The sequence below is a fragment of the Leptonychotes weddellii genome, chromosome 5, assembly GCF_054177405.1.
Source record: "Leptonychotes weddellii isolate Sample4059 chromosome 5, ASM5417740v2, whole genome shotgun sequence".
Lineage (NCBI taxonomy): Eukaryota > Metazoa > Chordata > Mammalia > Carnivora > Phocidae > Leptonychotes > Leptonychotes weddellii.
Window position 1 is genome coordinate 117190740 of NC_138373.1, and position 18910 is coordinate 117209649.

At 40.3% G+C, this 18910-nt stretch overlaps 2 protein-coding genes across 3 annotated transcripts in view; one reads left to right on the forward strand and one right to left on the reverse strand.

Moving 5' to 3' along the window:
* Window positions 1–18910, reverse strand: part of LOC115940598 (uncharacterized) — a 404464-nt gene that overhangs the window by 120065 nt on the left and 265489 nt on the right. The gene's annotated exons all lie outside the window — the stretch shown is intronic.
* The window catches only part of MYRFL (myelin regulatory factor like), a 112481-nt gene that overhangs the window by 33904 nt on the left and 59667 nt on the right, over window positions 1–18910 (forward strand). Inside the window, exons 3-6 of the mRNA XM_006732350.3 lie at window positions 8678–8745; window positions 8841–9099; window positions 9946–10037; window positions 16112–16262. Of these exons, the coding sequence (XP_006732413.2) occupies window positions 8678–8745; window positions 8841–9099; window positions 9946–10037; window positions 16112–16262 (570 nt within the window). The remainder of the gene's footprint in view (window positions 1–8677; window positions 8746–8840; window positions 9100–9945; window positions 10038–16111; window positions 16263–18910) is intronic.

Genomic DNA, 18910 nt, shown 5'->3' on the forward strand with positions numbered 1-18910 from the left:
GATTATTTGTTCCATTTCTTTGAAAAAGGTTGATGGTATTTTGATGGGGATTGCATTGAATGTGTAGATTGCTCTAGGTAGCATTGACATCTTCACAATATTTGTTCTTCCAATCCATGAGCATGGAACATTTTTCCGTTTCTTTGTGAGACTAGTGAATCTTAATAACAGGCTTTGTTTCCTTCAAAAATGCCCAGAGGTTCACCTCCTTCCTTTTTTCACTCTAAATGTGTGTCAGGGAGCAGCACTCACCTGACTTGGGAGCTAGAAATGTAGCATCTCAGACCTTCCCCCAGAAAAGCTGAATTAGACTCTGCATTTTTAATATCTCCATGGAATGCTCATGCACATTATAGATTGAGAAGCCCTGCGTTAGGTCTCACAAATATGCCTCCTTCCCCATCACCTCCTACGTTCCAAACCAAATAATTTGGTTTGGTTTGAGTAAGTGTTCTCAGTGGAGGTCATATCATATTGAGTTTTAGGCTGGCCTTGGGGTCCTACCTATGGAGTAAGAGGGAACTAGATGAGGGCACTGAGGTGACACCTATTCACAGGTCTGAGTGGGTGACTTCACAGGAGGCAGACCTTAAAGACACATTAGGTCCATGAGGAATCAACTGCAGGTTTTATTTTATTTCTTTCTAATAGTGGAGCTTATTCTGGGTTTTACTTAGGACTTGGCTTATTGGGGTTGGACATCAAAATGGGCTAGGAGTCAATGACCAGCTGCACGCTTTAGTTCTGCCATCAATGGGGTGGGGCTGATAAGCTCTTTACAGTGGTGTTGTGAAAGGGGTGAGGTAACATGTGTAGTTCTGCGAGAAGAGCTTGTTAAAGGCTGTGTGAGTTCATTGACCAGTTTGGCTTCTGGGTTCAAACTGATGCAGTAGGAGGAAGGCTAAACAGAATCCTGGGCTGAAACATTATTGGCGACATCTTGGTTCTAAAGATATTTGTGGAAAATTACCTATAGTAATTAATTTGATTAGGAGAGTCTGTGTTTAAATCATCATGTGTTTTAGAGCATTAACTCTGGTGGTAGACCACTTGATTTCAGCTTAACTAGTTGCCAGATGAATAATCTTGGTTAAGTTATGTAACCTCCTCAAGCCTTAGTTCCATTGCCTGTGGAATAGGGACAATAGTAGTACCTTTCCCCATGATGGTGGTTGAGATTAGATGAGATAACACATGAAAAGGGTGAGCTCGGTGCTTGGACCAGGGTAGGTTCAAAGGTTTATCTATTTCTAAAGCAACAGAGAGGAGTGGTGGTGGGAAGCTCAGGGTCCTTGCAGTTTGCCAATAAAGGACTGGAGGGGTGGGGTGGCATCTTGCTTCCTCTGCCCTGTCATGAAATTGTTTTCTTGGGCTATGTTATCCACTGACAACGTTTCTGCCAAGGACCTTTCTCACCCCAACTTCCAGGTGGTGGGTACAAACCCTAACCAAGCTTGATCAAGTATTTATTGTGTGTCTACAACATGCTCACCACTGGGACACTGTGCAGGACACACACAACACAGTATTAAGATATGTTCTTAATGTAAATGTCCATGTGGGAGGGATAAATCACATACATGAAAAATTGGAGAAATTATTTTCAATAACAACTATGTCTATAATTGGGAGAGGGAGTAAAACAATGAACAAAACAGATGAAATCCCTGCTATTAGTTTACCAAGGGCGGTGTGGTGGGAAGCAGCCTGCCCTGACCCAAGCATTTTTCTCTGAGTTGGTGGTGCATGGTGAGAATAAAAGCACACTGACTTTTTGTAGGTGTAAGTATTGTTTTTAAATTCCCAACAGACAATGCATTTCCTTATTGCCTGCTGCTGGGGTGAGACGCTCCCATCCCTCTACTCTTGGTACTCCATTGTTGTCATGCCGCTCTAGTGGGAAGAGAAAGACAATGGCATATAGTATAAAGTCATTCAGTAAGATGAAGAAAAATAAACATAAAGTAAGGGAGTAGGAAGAGGGGTGGGGGAAGGCTATTATTTTAGATTGGATGGTCAGGAAAGCCATCTTTTAATATATGAATTTATATATATAACATACTTATGGCCATATGTAGTATAAAAAAAGCAGTAATTCATATTTATTAAGTACCAACTCTATACCAAGCACTGTAGTAAGTTGAGCTCACTGTGCAATAGAGCTTTAGAGAAGGCACAATTGGTGTATGAAGGCACTGGGGGAGTCATCAAAGAAAACTCGGGATTGGACTGTTGAATTGTGAGTAGTCGCAGTTGGGTATTCACATGAAGTCCATGTCTTAATACTGTATGTCCTACACAGTGCCTAGTATAGTCATGAGCATGTAGTAGGCACTCAACTACAACTTGGTCAAGCCTGAATACTATCTGAAAGAAATATTGGCTGCTTTGGGCATAGCATGCAGCTGTCATGGATATACATATAACTTAACCAGCTGGAAAGAAGAGTCTATTTGGCATTCCCTCTTTTGGTTGCATGGCATTCAACCCCCAGGAGACCATATTTATCCGTTTATCCTCCCAAACACAGTAACAAGTTATATATCTGAGAGGAGGAGGTTTAGAAGGCAAATTATTCATTTTTTATCAGTAGCTAAGACTCTGTTGATTATTACAACTATTTCCTACAGAAGGGAGAGACAGATGGCCACTCAAGGAGTGACCCATGGTTCTGTTACTTTCCAGGTCTACTTCATGGAAATCCCTTTGGCATAATAGGCAAATTCAGAGCACGAAGACCAAAAACAGTCTAATATGCATGACTGGGATTCCTGATGTGATTGTGAGTAATGAGGAGATTAGCTGCTCATAAACAGTCCCAAACAACAGTGTTTTTCTTAAAGTTAATTATTGCCTTTGTTTTAACAATTTGCTCAGTTTCAAAGGTAGCTCTCACTTATTCTTCCTTCAAATTCTCTGAAAAGAACTGCAAAATTTCTCTCAATACTAGAAAATGCAGTGAGCATGGAATTCAATAAAAGAAAGGAGTAGGTGTGGTGAGTTTTGCAAAGGAGAGTAAACTGCAAGGAAAGCATTAAAAATTTCAAAATCTTGGGATGCCTGGGTGGTTCAGTCAGTTAAGCATCTGACTCCTGATTTTGGCTCAGGTCATGATCTCAGGTCCTGGGATCAAGCCCTGCATTGGGTTCTGTGCTCAGCAGGAAGTCTGCTTGAGGATTTCTCTTCCTCTCCCTTTGCCCTTCCCCCTGCTCATGCACTCTCTCTAAAATAAATAAATCTTTAAAAAATTTTTCAAAATCTTCATTTTTAAACCATCACTACATGTTGCGGCCACTCCACAAAGGGACCTTTGATTCTCCATGCATGCATTCCTGTATACAATATGCCATGCCATATTTCTCGAGTGAGTTGATAATTTACTTGTGATTTTTAGATTTTATTAACATTACTGTATTCCAGTGGTGCCACTAATGTAAAGGTAAATAACTGCCTAGAATCTTGAATGTGGAATTGTAAGATCACAGAGTCAATCACAAAATTTAATTTGTAGATCTATAGAAGTGATACTTGTGCAGAATTTAAGAAGTCAAATGGTACTGTGTGTGTATGGCTTATAATGAAAACCAGCAATCCTCTGCCTCAGTCTTCCCCATGTTCCTCAGTTTGCCTCTCCCAGAGGCAGATACTTTTCAACTATTTTAGATATTTCTACCACTTTATATCTAAATGGTGTTTTATGCTCTTCCTACTTTATCTATTTTAAGAACTTAATATCATCTTTAGGGAGGATTTAACTTTCTTAAACTACATCTGACACCCACTTCTAGCACCAGCCTCCCAATATCATAAAGTTCTAGAAAAATTTTTGCTTAGGTCAGTATCCAGGGCTTACATTATTATCATTATGTATTCTCATACAATTTATTATGATTATATTTTCTTTCTTGATCTTATTGTTTTTCTTGAACCACAGCCTTCTTTTCATGATTTTCTTGGCTTTGAATGTAACTGTCATTAATTCTTCCCTCAAATTCTCTGAAGGGAACTGCAAAATTCTTCTCAGTATTAAAACACATCAGTTCCTTTTCTTCTTAATTTCTCAGGTGATCTTTGTCGTTACTGACTTTTTTATTCTATCAATTTGTACTACATATTTTGTTCTATCAATTGATGAAAGAGGGATGTTAAAATCTCCAACTAGGACCATACAATTATTTATTTCTCCTTTTAATTCTGTCAGTTCTGCTTCATGTATTTTGAAGTTCTGTTATTTGATATATAAACAATCATGATTGCTATGCCTTCTTAATGAAAGGACTGTTATTACTATGGAATGAGCCTCTTTATTTTTAGTAATACTCTTTATTTTGAAGTCTATTTTACCTATTTTTTTTTTAAGATTTTATTTATTTGACAGAGAGAGAGAGTGAGAGAGGGAACACAATCAGGGGGAGTAGGAGAGGGAGAAGCAGGCCTCCCGTGGAGCAGGGAGCCCGATGTAGGGTTCGATCCCAGGACCCTGGGATCATGACCCAAGCCGAAGGCAGACGCTTGATGACTGAGCCACCCAGGCGCCCTGTTTTACCTATTATTCATGAAATCACTTCTGCTTGCTAATACCTTTTTTCTCCATTAGTTTTCAACTTATCTGAGTCTTTATATATAAAGTGTTTCTTGCAGGCAATGTATAGTTGGTCTTATTTTTAAAAATCCATTCTTACAATCTCTGCCTTTTATTGGAGTTTTAGTCCATTAACATTTAATGTAATCATTGATAATGTATTTAATTCTGCCATTATATTATTTGTGTTCTTTTTATCCTATTTCTTCTTTGTAACTCCTTTTTACTTTATTTTGAATTATTTGAATAATTTTAGAATGCCATTTTATCTACTGACTTTAGCTGTACCTCTTTGCATAATTTAACTTTTTACAGTCTACTTAGATTTAATGAATTAATATTGTACACTTTATGTAAAATGTAGAAACCTTCAGTTGTATAATTCTATTTTATCCCCCACTCCCTCTGTGTTATAGCTGTCATAAATATTACACCTTCATACATTATAAATGCTACAAGATAATTTCACATTTTTTGCTTTAAACAGTCCTATGTATTTTAAAGAAATTAAGAAAAAAACCCAATTTGCATTCAGATATATACAATTTTTATTCTCTACATTCCTTCCTAAAGTTTCAAGTTTTCCTCTGATATCATTTCCATTTAGCCTAAATAATGTCTTTAATATTTCTTATTGTGCATGTCTGTTTATGGTTTCACTTAAAATTTTTTTAAATCTGACAATGTCTTTATTTTGCTTTTATTCTTAAAGATATATTCATCAGATAGGAAATTATAGATTGTCAGTTTTGATTTTCACTAGCACTTTAAAGATATTGTTGCACTGTCTTCTTACCTCTGGAGATTTTGATGAGAAGTCATTGGTCATTTGAACCACTATTATCTTACATGCAATATGTTGTTTTTCTTTGGTTTGAAAATTTTTCTTTATTTTTGCTGATTTGACTCTAATGACCTAGGTGTGATTTTCTCTATATTTATCTTACTTAGGATTTGCTGAGCTTCTTGAACCTATAAATTTATGTCTTTTACTAAATTTGGGAAGGTTTTGGTCATTATATCTTTAATTATTTTTCTGTTACATCCTCTCCACGGTTCACAAATCTCTCTTTCTCTCCCTCTTTTTATATTCATTTTTCCCTCTCTGTTCTTTAGACTGGATTATACCTATTGATTTGTCTTCAAGTTCTGTTACACCACCCAGTGATTTTTTCATTTTCTATTTTTATTTTCATTTCTAATTTTTTTTTCAGTTCTAGAATTTCCATTAAGTTCTTTTTTAGTATCTATTTTTTGCTGAGATTTTGTATTTTTTATTCTTTCCAAACACATTATCCTCTACTCCATTAGACTTAGTTACAACAGCTGTTTTTATAATAGCTGCAGCTAAAATCTAGATTTATCTACTAACCCAATATCTGGATCATCTCTGGGTTGGTGTCCACTAATTGTTCTTTTCCTCAAGGGTAGGCCATATTTTCCTGCTTCTTCATTTGTTGAGTAATCCTTAGTTGTATTCTGGACATTGTGAATGTCTGGATTTTTTTTTTACTTTTCTCTGAAGAATATATATACTTCTGTTTTACCAGGCAGTTACTTTTCTTAAACTCAAATTATAAACTCTGTCTCTTGGGCAGTAGCTCAAATTTTATTTCAGTTTTGTTTGTTTGTTCATCTTGCTTTTTTGTTTTTTGGGGTTTTTTTTTTTTTGGTTGGACTGTGTGCAGTCAGCCCCATATACATTGATGGCTCGGGAGTCAGACTCTTGGCCCGAGTTTTTACACAGAATCTAGGGTTCCCCTCTCTGAATATCTTTTTCCCAAGATTCCCCTTTCACTTTAAGCAGCTGTTTGTCCCAAACTCTGTTCTCTGGTTCTTCAGGTCAGAAAGTTTGTATGTTTCTATTGGAGTTTTAGCTGTTTTGTGGTTCTGCTTTCAACTGGCCCTGAGGCTAAAAGTTGTAAACAGGTAACTCACCTTATGCTAATACCTTCATCCAAGTTTCAGTGTCCCCCTAGAACCTTCTTGCTTTTGTCCACTTTCCAGTATTTTTAGGCAGATTTTTTTTTTTTAAATTTTGCAGAGTTCACAGTATGAAAATGTCAAATCTGGTAGGAGCTTACCAGTGATATCAGAAGCAGAGGAGCTCTTTGTGGGGTTTTTTTGCATCCCTTCTTTATCTAGTTGTTTGTTCTTTGTCTTTAATGTTCAAGGTTTCTGGAAATATCTGGTCCTTCATCTTTTGTTCCTGTTTAAGATGTTCTGTATGCAAACCATTATTCTCAGAGGATGAGTCTCATCATAGAGTGGTTAAGCAAAGATTGGCCATTTTGGGGGGTAACTTCAAAATCTTATTTTTCCCCTTGAGGACATTCAATTTTTCTGGGGAACAATCTTCCAATTTCTTACTGTAGGAAATCTGCTTGGATGCCTGCAAAGTCAAATTGAGGAAGGGCCTCGGGGTTCAGCATTTGGACTTCTAATGAATCCTTCCATTTTTAGCTCAGTAGCTTTACATCTCCCTGGAATCTGTTTCTCCAGAGAGTAAACCTTTCTAACTTCCGTTGGGGTGATGGAGGTAGTTGTAGGGTTGTACAGGTTGAAGAAGCTAATCTAAAGGTCTAACTGTTCCTTAATCAGACTTTCTTTCTTTCTTTTTTTTTTTTTTAAAGATTTTATTTATTTATTTGACAGCATGAGAGGGAACACAAGCAGGGGGAGTGGGAAAGGGAGAAGCGGGCTTCCTGCAGAGCAGGGAGCCCTATGCGGGACTCGATCCCAGGCCCCTGGGATCATGACCTGAGCTGAAGGCAGACGCTTAACTGACTGAGCCACCCAGGCGCCCCTCCTTAATCAAATCAGTTGAGTCTTTTGTTTTCAGCTCCACCTTACTCCTGGATTCAGAGGTTCCTGGTGACTCCAATGTCTTGGGCTTTTCGGGAGTTGTATTAAAATTGGATAGTTTCTTATTGGCTGTGTCGCTTCTGCCATCTCCAGGCAGTCTTGTTTTTGCTTTTTCCATTCTGTTAATTCAGTTACCATCCATCCTACTTCTGTCTGCCACAGTGTTATTAAAATATAGTCTGTTGTGTGCTCTGCACATGTACTCTATGTCCTTTTATGCCTCTTTATTCCTTTACTTTCATTTTTGGTGGTGTTTTTGGAGGAAGGTGGCATTGTTGGAGGAAGGTTTTCTCTTCCTTTATTCATAAAGAGTGAATGAATTATAAAGGGCCAATTTGAGTAGAAAACCTAACTTTTCTAGTAAACAACAAAAAAAGACTTTTCATTGTATGAGGTTAAAATCATAATCAATCAAGAAAAACATGATCGCTTACTCTCCAGCAGGAGAATCAAGTAGAGGGTGGTAGTGCTAATGAATGCCTTAGAATCATGGAGTTTCTGAGCCATAAGGAGCAGGTTTTTTGGAACAGAAAATTTCACACTTTTTTAGTGGTACTCATTTTTTCTTAAATGAAATTTTACTTGCACCTCAATATATAAAACAGGAAAAGTTATGAATTTTTTCCCCCAGGCATTTAAATTTTTTCTTTTGTAAAACCACTGAGCTCATTCCAAGAGCTTTGGGATTTCCCAGTGTACAGATGGAAAACCGTTGCTTTGGTGGTGACATTTTGTAAGGCTTTAGCCCAAACAGTGTGCACAACCATCTCTCTGGTGTAAGTGCTTTGAAAACGTTAAGAAGCAACAATGCTTTTAATTAAACTATGATAAACTATATACATGTTTATGTGTATGTATATAAACTATAACTGAGCTTGCACTCTGTGGGCATTATTTTATGGGTTTTATACACAGTATCTCATTTAATTCTCACAATGATGCTAGGAGGAAGGCATGATGGTTACTCCCATGTTGTAGGTGAGGAAACGGAGGCCTGGAGAGAGTGAAGTCTTGTTCATGGATACATAGCTAGGAAGTGGAAGAGCCAGGCCCCAAACCCAGTTTGGTCTGCCTCAAAGCCTATTTACTTGACACACAACACTGGGCTTGATCTGGTGGTCTTGGCCCCTCATGGTGTGTGTGTTGTACCCACAGCAGTCTCCCATTTGTGACAAAGCTATAATGATGGAACAGGTCCCAACAAAAGCAATGTATGTCTCTAATCCTCAGGCAGCAGCAGCTCCCAGATACTCCACCCTACTCGGCATCAGACTCCTGTTCTCCTCCACAGACCAAAGGTGAGTGCACTCTGCCTGCCGCACACCCTGCCGTGCCCCTCTTCTTGGACACTGGCTGGTCAGAAAGAGCCCTTCTCACCTGTGTGTTCCCCCAGGTGCATGCTGCCCGGCCGTGAGACCCGCAGCCGGGAAGACTCCTGCTACTTTTCTCCACTCGGCAGCTGCTCCTGGGACGCTCCCTGCACACCTGCCACAGAGCTCGTGTGAAATGAGGGGCTCTGCCCACAGCCACGGCAGCTTTCGCAACTGCTACCCAGACACCAGGCATCTTACGACCCCCCCGGACCGATGCGTGTCCTCCCATCTGGGGATAAGCCGTCCTTACCATCAGCAGCCTCTGTGCCACAGCCCTGGGTAAAGGGCAAGATATTTAGTTATGAAAGACCCCAGAGCAGCCAGCACCCCCCCGTGGTGCCAGTAAAGCATGAACAGTGGCATTCTGTCCAGGAGATGGCGGTGTTGAGACATATATCCAACACGGCAAGGCCCCAGTGCTCTCGGCTCTAGACGGTCTTTGAATTAAAAGCTCACTAAACCCAAAGTCCTCATTCAATGGAAAGTTAAAATGTCAGAAATATATGGGGACAGTCTGAGTGATGGAGAAAGCACTGTTTGCATTTGCAGCCTCAGCTAGAATACGCAAGTAATTTGTGAATGAGCTCTCAGAAGAATACTTGTTGATTAAGCATTAATATTCTTCTTTTTTTCTGTTTTCCTTCCTCTTCTCCTCTTCTCTTTCATTCCTCCTTCTGAATCTAAAGAATGGCAGAAAGATTAAAGGTCCTCAAAAATTGTGGTAAAATTCCATGTGAAAAAAATTTCAGGTGTAAAATGTATACATATTTTATATACTTCTATTTTATATATGTATATACTATATTTTAAGTTCGTATCTTCTCTGTCTCAGTGAGTCTTCTGCCTTTGGAAATATTGTCAGTTTATTTTTCAAGTAGGTGAATCTCAGATCTATTGGATATTGGAAAGCTAAGTTTCAGACCAGTAGGGCTCATGGAATAGGAGTTTGTCCTGTCCACTCATGTACAACCTAGTAGTATTGCAGACTAGTAGGCCTCAAGGAGTCTCAACCAACAGCAATAAGTCTTAAGAAGGCCGAGAGCAGAGACCTGGGAAACTGAATCTGATTTAATGTAACATGGAGAGCAAAAACTCCTAACCTTCATTTTGGGTTCTTGATTCTAGAGCCTCATTGCCACCAACCAAGAAGAGAAAGTGCACACAGACGCTGGAGGACTCCAGGGACTGTCACATGTGGGCCCATCACTCCAGACCAAGTGAGCCAACTTGGGGCCAGTCACTGCTTTCACCATTAAGTCAGGGATTTTGACCAGCCTTGTAGTAGCCCTACAAAATTATTTTCACTTTCATAGATGGGCAAGGGTAAGCCCTGGGAGTTTCTTTCTTTCCTCTTGACATATTGTTTCATGCAGTCTTAGGTGGAGTCATGCAGATGCTCCTAGGAAGAGACGCCATTCTCTCTCTCTCTCGCTGGTGGAGATGAAATGCCGGTCCTTTCGATTTTAGGGGCAATGTGTCTCAGAGGACACAGGCTCCAGGCCAGTGGAAGCTTGCAACGTGGCAGCACGTTCAAGAGCCTGCTGTTGTGCTATTGCTTTGTCTGCTGCAATCCTTCTCAACTTGAGGGTGCACACAGATAAAATAGGGATCTAGGTAAAATGCAGGTTCTGATTCAGTAAGCCTGAGATGGGGCCTGCGGTTCTGCACTGCTAACAAACTCCCAGTGCTACTCAGGCTGCCGGCTCATGGAAGCAGACTTTGGAGGATTTCTCCAGTGGAACAGAAAGGTAGAGAGTTGAGCTCCCCTAGCAGTCGCTTTAAGTTAGCAGGTTCCAAGTAGATCTTTAAGACTTTGTAAGATCATTTAGAAGTCTTTCAGCAGAATCATATAATGCCCAAGGGGTCAGACTACCTTATTTTTGGTCTTATGTAACAGGTGACACATCATGTTTTGAGCTTAGAGACCTCTTCGAGTTGTGAACAAATTGGGGTTTTGGAGTCTGCAGCCTTGAACTTTCAGAATAAATGCTATGGCACTTACTAGGCAAAAGGATAATACTCCATGCCTCCTCTATTAGCTGCTGTAAATAATCAGATGTAGGCAGTGTGAATAGCAGCCCAGATTCAGGGTACATCTCATTTATTACCCTGCATCAGCTGGCAGGGCATTCAAGATTTCTGTTTTGGAGCTCCCTTCCCACTATTGTCCCCAAACTCCAGGGCTTTCTACTGCCCTGAAAGGATGCAGGTGGCTTCCTCGCCTGCTTGAGTTGCTGCCTTTGTCTTTCACAGCCTCACGATTAGAGCTGGTCCTCTGTGCTTGCCTGTGGAGCCTGCTGGTCCTTTCAGGGATGTCTGGCCTCAGCTCCAGCATGGGCTGGAAGGTCCTTCAGCCAAGGCCCACATGTGCCGCCCCCTGGGAGTGCTGTGGTGGAACTGCATCCAGGCATCCAGCCCTCGCATGAACCAAACCTCTCACTGCCTCCTTTTCTTTTGCATGGATCCACCCTGGCCAACAGTTGCTTGGTTTTTTTCTTATTCAACCCTTGAAACAGAAAATGCTAAATAAAGTCTCCTTTCTGGATAATGTAGAGCTCACCATCCAGCTTCCTATGTGAGCGTACTCTAATTTCTTCAAGAATCCTTACATCTAGCCTGCAGCTTCTATGTGATTCTCAAACACAAAAGGCTGAGTAAATTCCTAGCCAGACGAGGGAACCATCTGTTCGCTCTCCCACAGATGCACCAGCCCACTGAGAGAACTGGGCAAGCCACCCAAACCTTCCAAGCATTTCCTCATCAAACCAGATTGCTGCTCAAATCGTCTTGGCCATTTCAGGGTTAAGCTCCATCCTGTGATGATTTTCTGCTGCCTGTCTCTGGAGAGGACATTGATTTTTCACCATTTCCAGAGAAAGTCATGGTAGAGTAACTGAAATGTCTCAACAGATAGGAAATCTTGAATCCCTTGCTTAAGTCCTATTCAGACAAAGGTCACTGAAAAGCTGACTAAAAATAATTGGCTCCAGACAATGGTTCCAGAATGTAAATGAACACCTTCCCAGGGCTGGGGGGGTGGGGGTGGGGGGTTGGGGAGGCAACAATCCAAATGCTATGTTTTCATTACAGTTTATATTTTCAGCAGTTTTCTAGTAGAGAAGTCATATTTGATGTGGCAGAGGCCAAGGGTTTTTACAAAGGTCCTGGGGAAATGGTACATGGGAGGAGGAAGGAGGAGCTTATGCTAGTCTTATTGGGCAGGGATTTTGATGGGAGGAGAGGTTCTACATCAGTCAGGAAGGCTTTTCTGGTGACCTTCTCCCAAGCAGTTCACTTTGTCCACAGGTTCCAAGATTCGCATTTATAGGCTCACAATGTAGAATCACTGGGTTGCTGTGGGCAGATGTAAAATCTTGCTTAGAGAGAAAATAGCTGGTGGGCAGACTCCTGCTGGCTGTTTCCAGCCCCACATGGTCTAGACCCCATGTATGAGAGCGTTCCTGCTTCCATCTGATCTGAACCCCAAATATAAGAGGGTTCATGGACTCATATGGTTTGAACCTCAAAAATAAAAGGGTTTTTTCAGCCCCAGAGTTGTGGTCTTTGGCCCCCGGGAGAGGTGCACTGGCTGAGTTCACACTGTAAAGTCAGAAAAAGTATTTGTCTCATCTCCTCAGCAACTAGGGACTTTCTGAGATTGGCTTTTTTTTTTTTTTTTAAGATTTATTTATTTATATGAGAGAAATTGAGAGAGAGAGAGAGAGCACGGAGTGGGTGGTGCGCAGAAGGGGAGGGAGGGGGACAAGCAGAAACCATGCTGAGTGGCTGGATCTCAGGACCCTGAGGTCACCACCTGAGCTGAAACCGAGAGTCAGATGCTTAACCAACTGCGTCACCGAGGCACCCCGAGAGTGACTTTTCTTGATTATCAAATGAGAATCATAATTTCTACTTCACCCATTTCTAAGATTTTTTTTAAAAGTAATGTATAAAAGAATATTTTTAAAGACATTAAAATGCAAGCTATGAGTTTTTCCAAAAGGTGGGAACTTGGTCAGTTTCCTGCCTTCACACTTCTATTCCTCTTTTGCTACATGTTCTCAAGACATCCTCAGTGTAGCATGAAGGGAAGAGGATGGTTTGAACCCCGTCTCTTCCACTTAATAGCTATGACACTGGGCAAGTTATTTCAGGTGGTTGAGCCCCAATTTCCACATTTGTTAAATGACATTAGGAATCCTGACCTCATAACCTCTCTATAATCAGTCTGGTTGCATCGACTAATGCATATCCTATAACCCAGTAATTCCACTGCTGGGACTATGCCTAGCAGAAATGTGTACATACACCCACTAAAAGACACGCACAGAAATATCCATAGCAGTGTTACTTACAATAACCACAAACTGAAAATAACCCAAATGACCATCAAAGGCAGGATAAATTGTATATTCCTACAGTAATGGAAATGAGGAAATGACTGCCATTTGCAACAGTAATGAGGGAATCCCATAAACATAATGTTGGGGAAAAGAAGCTAACACATAAGAATACATATCATATAATTCCACTTCTATAAACTCCTCTATGGTATTAGATTTTAGAATAGTGATTTGTCTTGGGCAGGAGAAAGTAGTAGCTGGAAGAGGGCATGAGGGTATCTTCTAGAGTGGTGGACATGTCCTATTTCTTGGCCCAGTGATAGTTACCCAGTATAATTCATTTTATTAGAAAGTATCAAATTGTGTACCAATGAAATGTGTATTCTTCTTTATGTATATTATACTTCAGTAAAGAAAGTTTATTGAAAAAAAAAAAAGGCATCCTTACCTTGAAGAGTTGATGAGAAACTATGTCAAGTGTCTTGGTGCACTTGGGGAGGTCCACACAGGAGGGTGCCTGGGTGACTCATTTGGTAAAGAGTCTGCTTTTGGATGATCCTAGGGTCCTGGGATCAAGTCCCATATCAGGCTCTCTGCTCAGTGGGGAGTCTGCTTCTCCTTCTCACTCTCCATCTATGCTCTCCCGATCTCTTTCTCTCTCAAATAAATAAATAAATAAAATCTTTTAAAAAAATAAAATAAGAAAGTACACAGGAGTAGTAGACGTTATTATTAGTGTGACTAGTAATAGGTCCCAGTATTGGGCTCAGGCTTTTGCCTGGAATTTCAGCGTGGACCTGTGGTCTCTGGATCTCACCAGCTGATCTCCAGCTCCCAGGGAGGCCATGGCTATGTCAGTCCCGTTGGAGTGGCTGCCCCACCCCTTTGCTGCTATAATGGGAAAAAGCAGGACTTGCTCTTATCCTTGACCTTGCCACCATGCATGAGTGGGAAAGGGCCCAAGTGAGCTGACATTCACTCAGGCACTTGGTGTTAGTTATTTCACATCAGAGAGCGTTACCATGGAGGCCAAGCACAGAAGTATTCGCAAGGCTTCTTAGACAAAACTGTGTCACCTGAGCTGACGCTAGTCCATGTGATGACAGTGCCACCAATGTTAATGAAACATGTCATTGTTTAAACCCTTCCTGGTGACAGACACTGTGCCAAGCACTTATAGATGTAACTTGTTGAATCCCTTCACCATCCCCGGGAGGTTTCATACTGTTACTCCCATTGTGTAGATGAAGAAACTGAAGCCCCGAGACCGGAAACCATTTCCCTAGATGGTATAGCTAGTAAGCATCGAGCTGGGACTCAAGCCCAGGCCCATTGATTCCAAACCCCAAGCTCTTGAGCTTCCTTTACCCTCTCTCCACGGGAGGACAGAGGAAGGAAAAATGGGAGAACTGGTTTCTTCCTTTCTCTGAATTTGGTATAAGCGGGAGAACCGTGGAAGGTGTTTGTTTTGAGAAGTTTCTAGGTCTGGTAACTTCTGGAGGAGTGATAGCATGGAGAGGCCCTTGCATTGCTGACCTCCTGTATTCTGAGCTGGGAAAAAGCTTTTCATGATTTTGAGAAATCTTTTCAAAATGGTTGTTTACAAAAACTGGAAAAATCGATGTTTTGCTTAGGTGACATGTAATAGGGATACCCCAAGGTAAACACATTTTCTTTGACATTTGAGATCAAAGACAATCCGAAGCAGCTCCGTTATTTATTCGTTTGAGGAAGTCCTCAGTGGAAGTATAGAGAAAGGAAGTTAGACGAGTGAAAGAAAACCCTGCAGTTTCCAAGCTGTGGGCTAAGTGCACGCTCTCCAGGAGCTCACCTCATATCTCTGTGTTGCTGCTCTCTGCCCGTTCCTGATCTTGTGAACACCCACCATTTCCCTTTCACTCCTGACGTCAGGGAGTTAAAAGAAAAGAGAAACAGAAAACGTACCAATAGAATTTACATAAAGATTATCCAAGGTTGAATCATAGGGTTTGGAGGCCTACTCAAATTAAGATAATTTGCAAGGATTATGCAAAAATAGTAGCTTGCGCATGTGAAATTGCTGTTATTTTAACACAGAAAAGTAGCAATTTCATATAGTCAGTACCACATACTTAGGACATTTTCTGCTGCTTTATCTTGGCGTTAGCTTCGGAAAGTGCTTTCACTTGTACTATGATAATCTCTCTGCTTGTATAACGTTGCAAGATGGGCAAGACATCTGTTTTAATTTCTATTTTGCAGTTGAGGGAAGTAACACTAAGTGAATAAATAGCTCATCTAAGTTCAGAAAGCTAGTGCCACGAGGGACCTGTAACAGATTAGAATGTATTGGTTGCAATTAAACAAAAACAAAGAAACAAGGGACAAAACCCCCCCAACCCCCAAAACCTCAAACTGCCTTAAGCAAAAAGCAAGCAAACAAACAAACAAAAAAACGAAATTGGAGGATTTATTGGCTCCTGTCCTGTTTAGAATTGGATCCCAGAACTCAAATCATGCCAACAGAATGGGGTGCCCTTCATCCTCAACTCTGCCTTCTGCTGTGCGGGCTTCATTTCCAGACAGGCTTTTCCTTCATGTCCCCAAGTGGTGCCAGCAACCCTTGGGGATGTATCTCACGGGTTTAAAGCTCGTGGCAGAGAGTCAGCATCTTTGAACCTGTGTCCCCTGAAGTGCTGAGATTCACTCTGCTTGGATTGGATTGGGCCATGAGTCAACCTGATGCAATTGTTGATGCGAGTAGCGAATGCTGTGCTTGAACTGATCCAGCCTGGGTCCCCGTGCCCTCCTCTGGCTGGAGTGGACTTCACTGGAAACACATTGACTGGAAGTGGGGAGACGCTACTGAGGACGTCATACGTGGCCAGTTCAATTGCTCCATGCAACTGTCTGTGAGTCTAGGAAAAACAGCCTTGGAGGAAGGATCTAACACACCGATTTCTTTGCAGTGACAAGTAGGAGTTTCAGCAGCGAAGTGCAAGACTACGACAGAGAGGGACAGAACATGACGCCTGTCGACCAGTGTTCTCCTTCTCTGAAGTGGCAGCCATACCAAAGCGTGCCTTGGCACAGTTTATTCACTGGTCATTATGAGAAACTGTAAGTGTCCCAGGGCCCCCTGGTGGTGTACTGGGGAGTGAGGGAAGAAAGGCCAGGTTAACTCCCAAGACTAAATCCGAGGATTTGGGCTTTGAAGCCACCCCTGATCAAATAGGATGGGTCCATGAGGAAGTGTGTCTTACTCCTTATGTTTTGCATTCCAACTAATGAATAGTTGGGACATGGGTTTCTGGCCTTTTGGAATCCAGACTGTAATTCTGACTCATTACAATTTACCCACTAAATGATAGAGGGGAGAGTGAATCTTTCTGAGACCATAGACCCAGTTCAAACTACGAGCTGGAAAATGGGGATTTCCCAAATCAGTAACATTTAATCCTGCAGTTAATTTAAAATTCCACAGAATACTGTTTTGGGGGCCACATTAAATTGCTAGCTGGTGACATCCCCCCTCCTCTAATATCTATGCTGTGAATCAGTATTGTCAAGCTCATTGTCAACACATACTGCAACCATCCTAGCTGGTGGTGGCTTTGAATTTAGAGACTGAAATGAAACCACTCAAAATATCTTTAAACTGGAAAATTTTCATCCTAATCTTATGATATTATAGTTTCAAGAAATCAATGTGGACTTACGTATTATTGCTCAGAGCCTTCTCTTTATTCCTTAGAGTATAATTTACCTACCTAAGTCTTCTAGAATTTTCAAGATTATAAATACCTTCTTGAAAAATCTAAAAAATGTTAATGGTTAAAGAATAGGACTTTCAAGCAATAAATATAATATGAAATGAGAAATGTTGATCCACAAACTTGAGGGCCTTCCATGGTATTTTCCAAATTCAAATATAGCTTCTTTAAGAGCAAAACTTATCACTAGGACTTTCGTGTTGGTTGAACTAGAAGGAAGAAATCTTTTCCTTAAAACAAATTCTAAGGACTTAAACAGACTTTGGGAGTTGGTGTGTTGAATGGGAACCAGAATGAAGCAAATTACTAATTGTCTCATTGAAATGTGACAACTTTGTGGATTTGCCACTGTGTTCAATTAGAAAAAGAAAGGAAGGGTCCACTGGTCTTGGTTTTGAGTCTTAGCCTTCATTTGATTATCTTTTGGGGAGTAGTCCATATATGCTATCTTTAATATGAGTACCCAGGTATGAAACCCTTGATCAAGTTTTTGAGACAACTTATCCTTCTTCTTACTTGAGTAGATTTTTTTAAAGTTTATTTGAACAGCCAATCTAAGCTCCACTGATCTGGAAAAAAAGGAGAACATGGATGGTATCAGCTTAAAGGTACAGAGGCAGATTTATTTTGAATGCTTAGACATAATTCACTTTTCTTAAGTGCAAGAAAAAGACAATATTAATCTACATTAGACTTTAGGTTGTCTTGATTTCACTACTCATATCACTGAGACAGAAAATCACTTGTCTCAGATTATTATGTCTAATTTGTCACAAAAATATTGTTTCCTTAAATTACCTAAAAGCAATAAAGTTAGGGGGTTGAAAATTTATCAAAAACTTTTTTTTTTCTGAGTGATACTGAAAACTTGTGTTAAAAGAGCTTTTAAAAAGCCAGTTTAGTTGACTTTATGTATAACTTTTGATATAAAAAACAGAATCGCTATTTTTAGGTAAACAGATTTCTATAACCAGAGATTGGTGTTTAAGATTCAGAATAATCTTCAACTGCATAATAGCTGTTCGTTGATTCTGTTTCTGCTTCTAACTGTCTCTAAATTTCAGGCTAATGCTCATATCTGATCTGTAAACCTTACCTCCTTCCTTCAGAGTTTTTGATAGTGAAACATGAAGATCACAAAAAGATATTTCCTTTTTTCTCCATCAAGACAGTTCTTATTACCCTCTGCAGAAAAATCTATACAATTCCATTCATCTAGACTTTAAATGAGTAAATTAGAAGATTAGTTCTAGAAGCGTGAGTCAATATGAAGTTTCCAGATGACATAAGACATGTCTTTATCAAATCCTTCATTCAGTGAATGGTCTTGACTTTGGTGCTGGCAGGCACCATGATTGTGGAGGCTTTGACAAGTCAGCTACTTGGGAGTAATCAATGACCCAGTGACTTGATCCACTGGGAATGTGCTTAAATTGCAAAGAACATGAACACTCTTTTCTCCAAGAGACTCATTCATATTTTCTGTCTCTGGAATTAGAGGAAAATTTAGAAACTTAGTGTTGTTCATTATAATGGCAGCCATCCAAATTGAGATCCCAGGAAGCACAGAACCACACACAGTAAGTCCTGCCCTCCTCTGCTTCCGGTCCCGAGGAGAAGCTTCTTTCCTGAGGAAAAATCCACATTTAGGAATCTTGGTGAATTAAAAATCATGTTCCATACCTACAACATGTATGGGAAAAACTCACTAAAAAAGTTTCACCTTCTATATTCTCTTCTCTACTCAGTAATGTTACACATGTAAGGTGTTTTAGTTTTATTAACATTTAAAGGTATTTAATTAAATATGTGATACACAAAGCCTTGATATTGAACGAATTTGATAGGATAAATAAAGCAAGGGTCTGATTAGCCACCCCACTACTTTTGTTCTCAGCAGAAGTAACCAGCATAGTAGGTTTTCAGTGCTATTATCAGATCAGGAGGATAAAAAGGAAATGACCAAACTCTGGTGAAAATGGGTTTTCTTTCTTT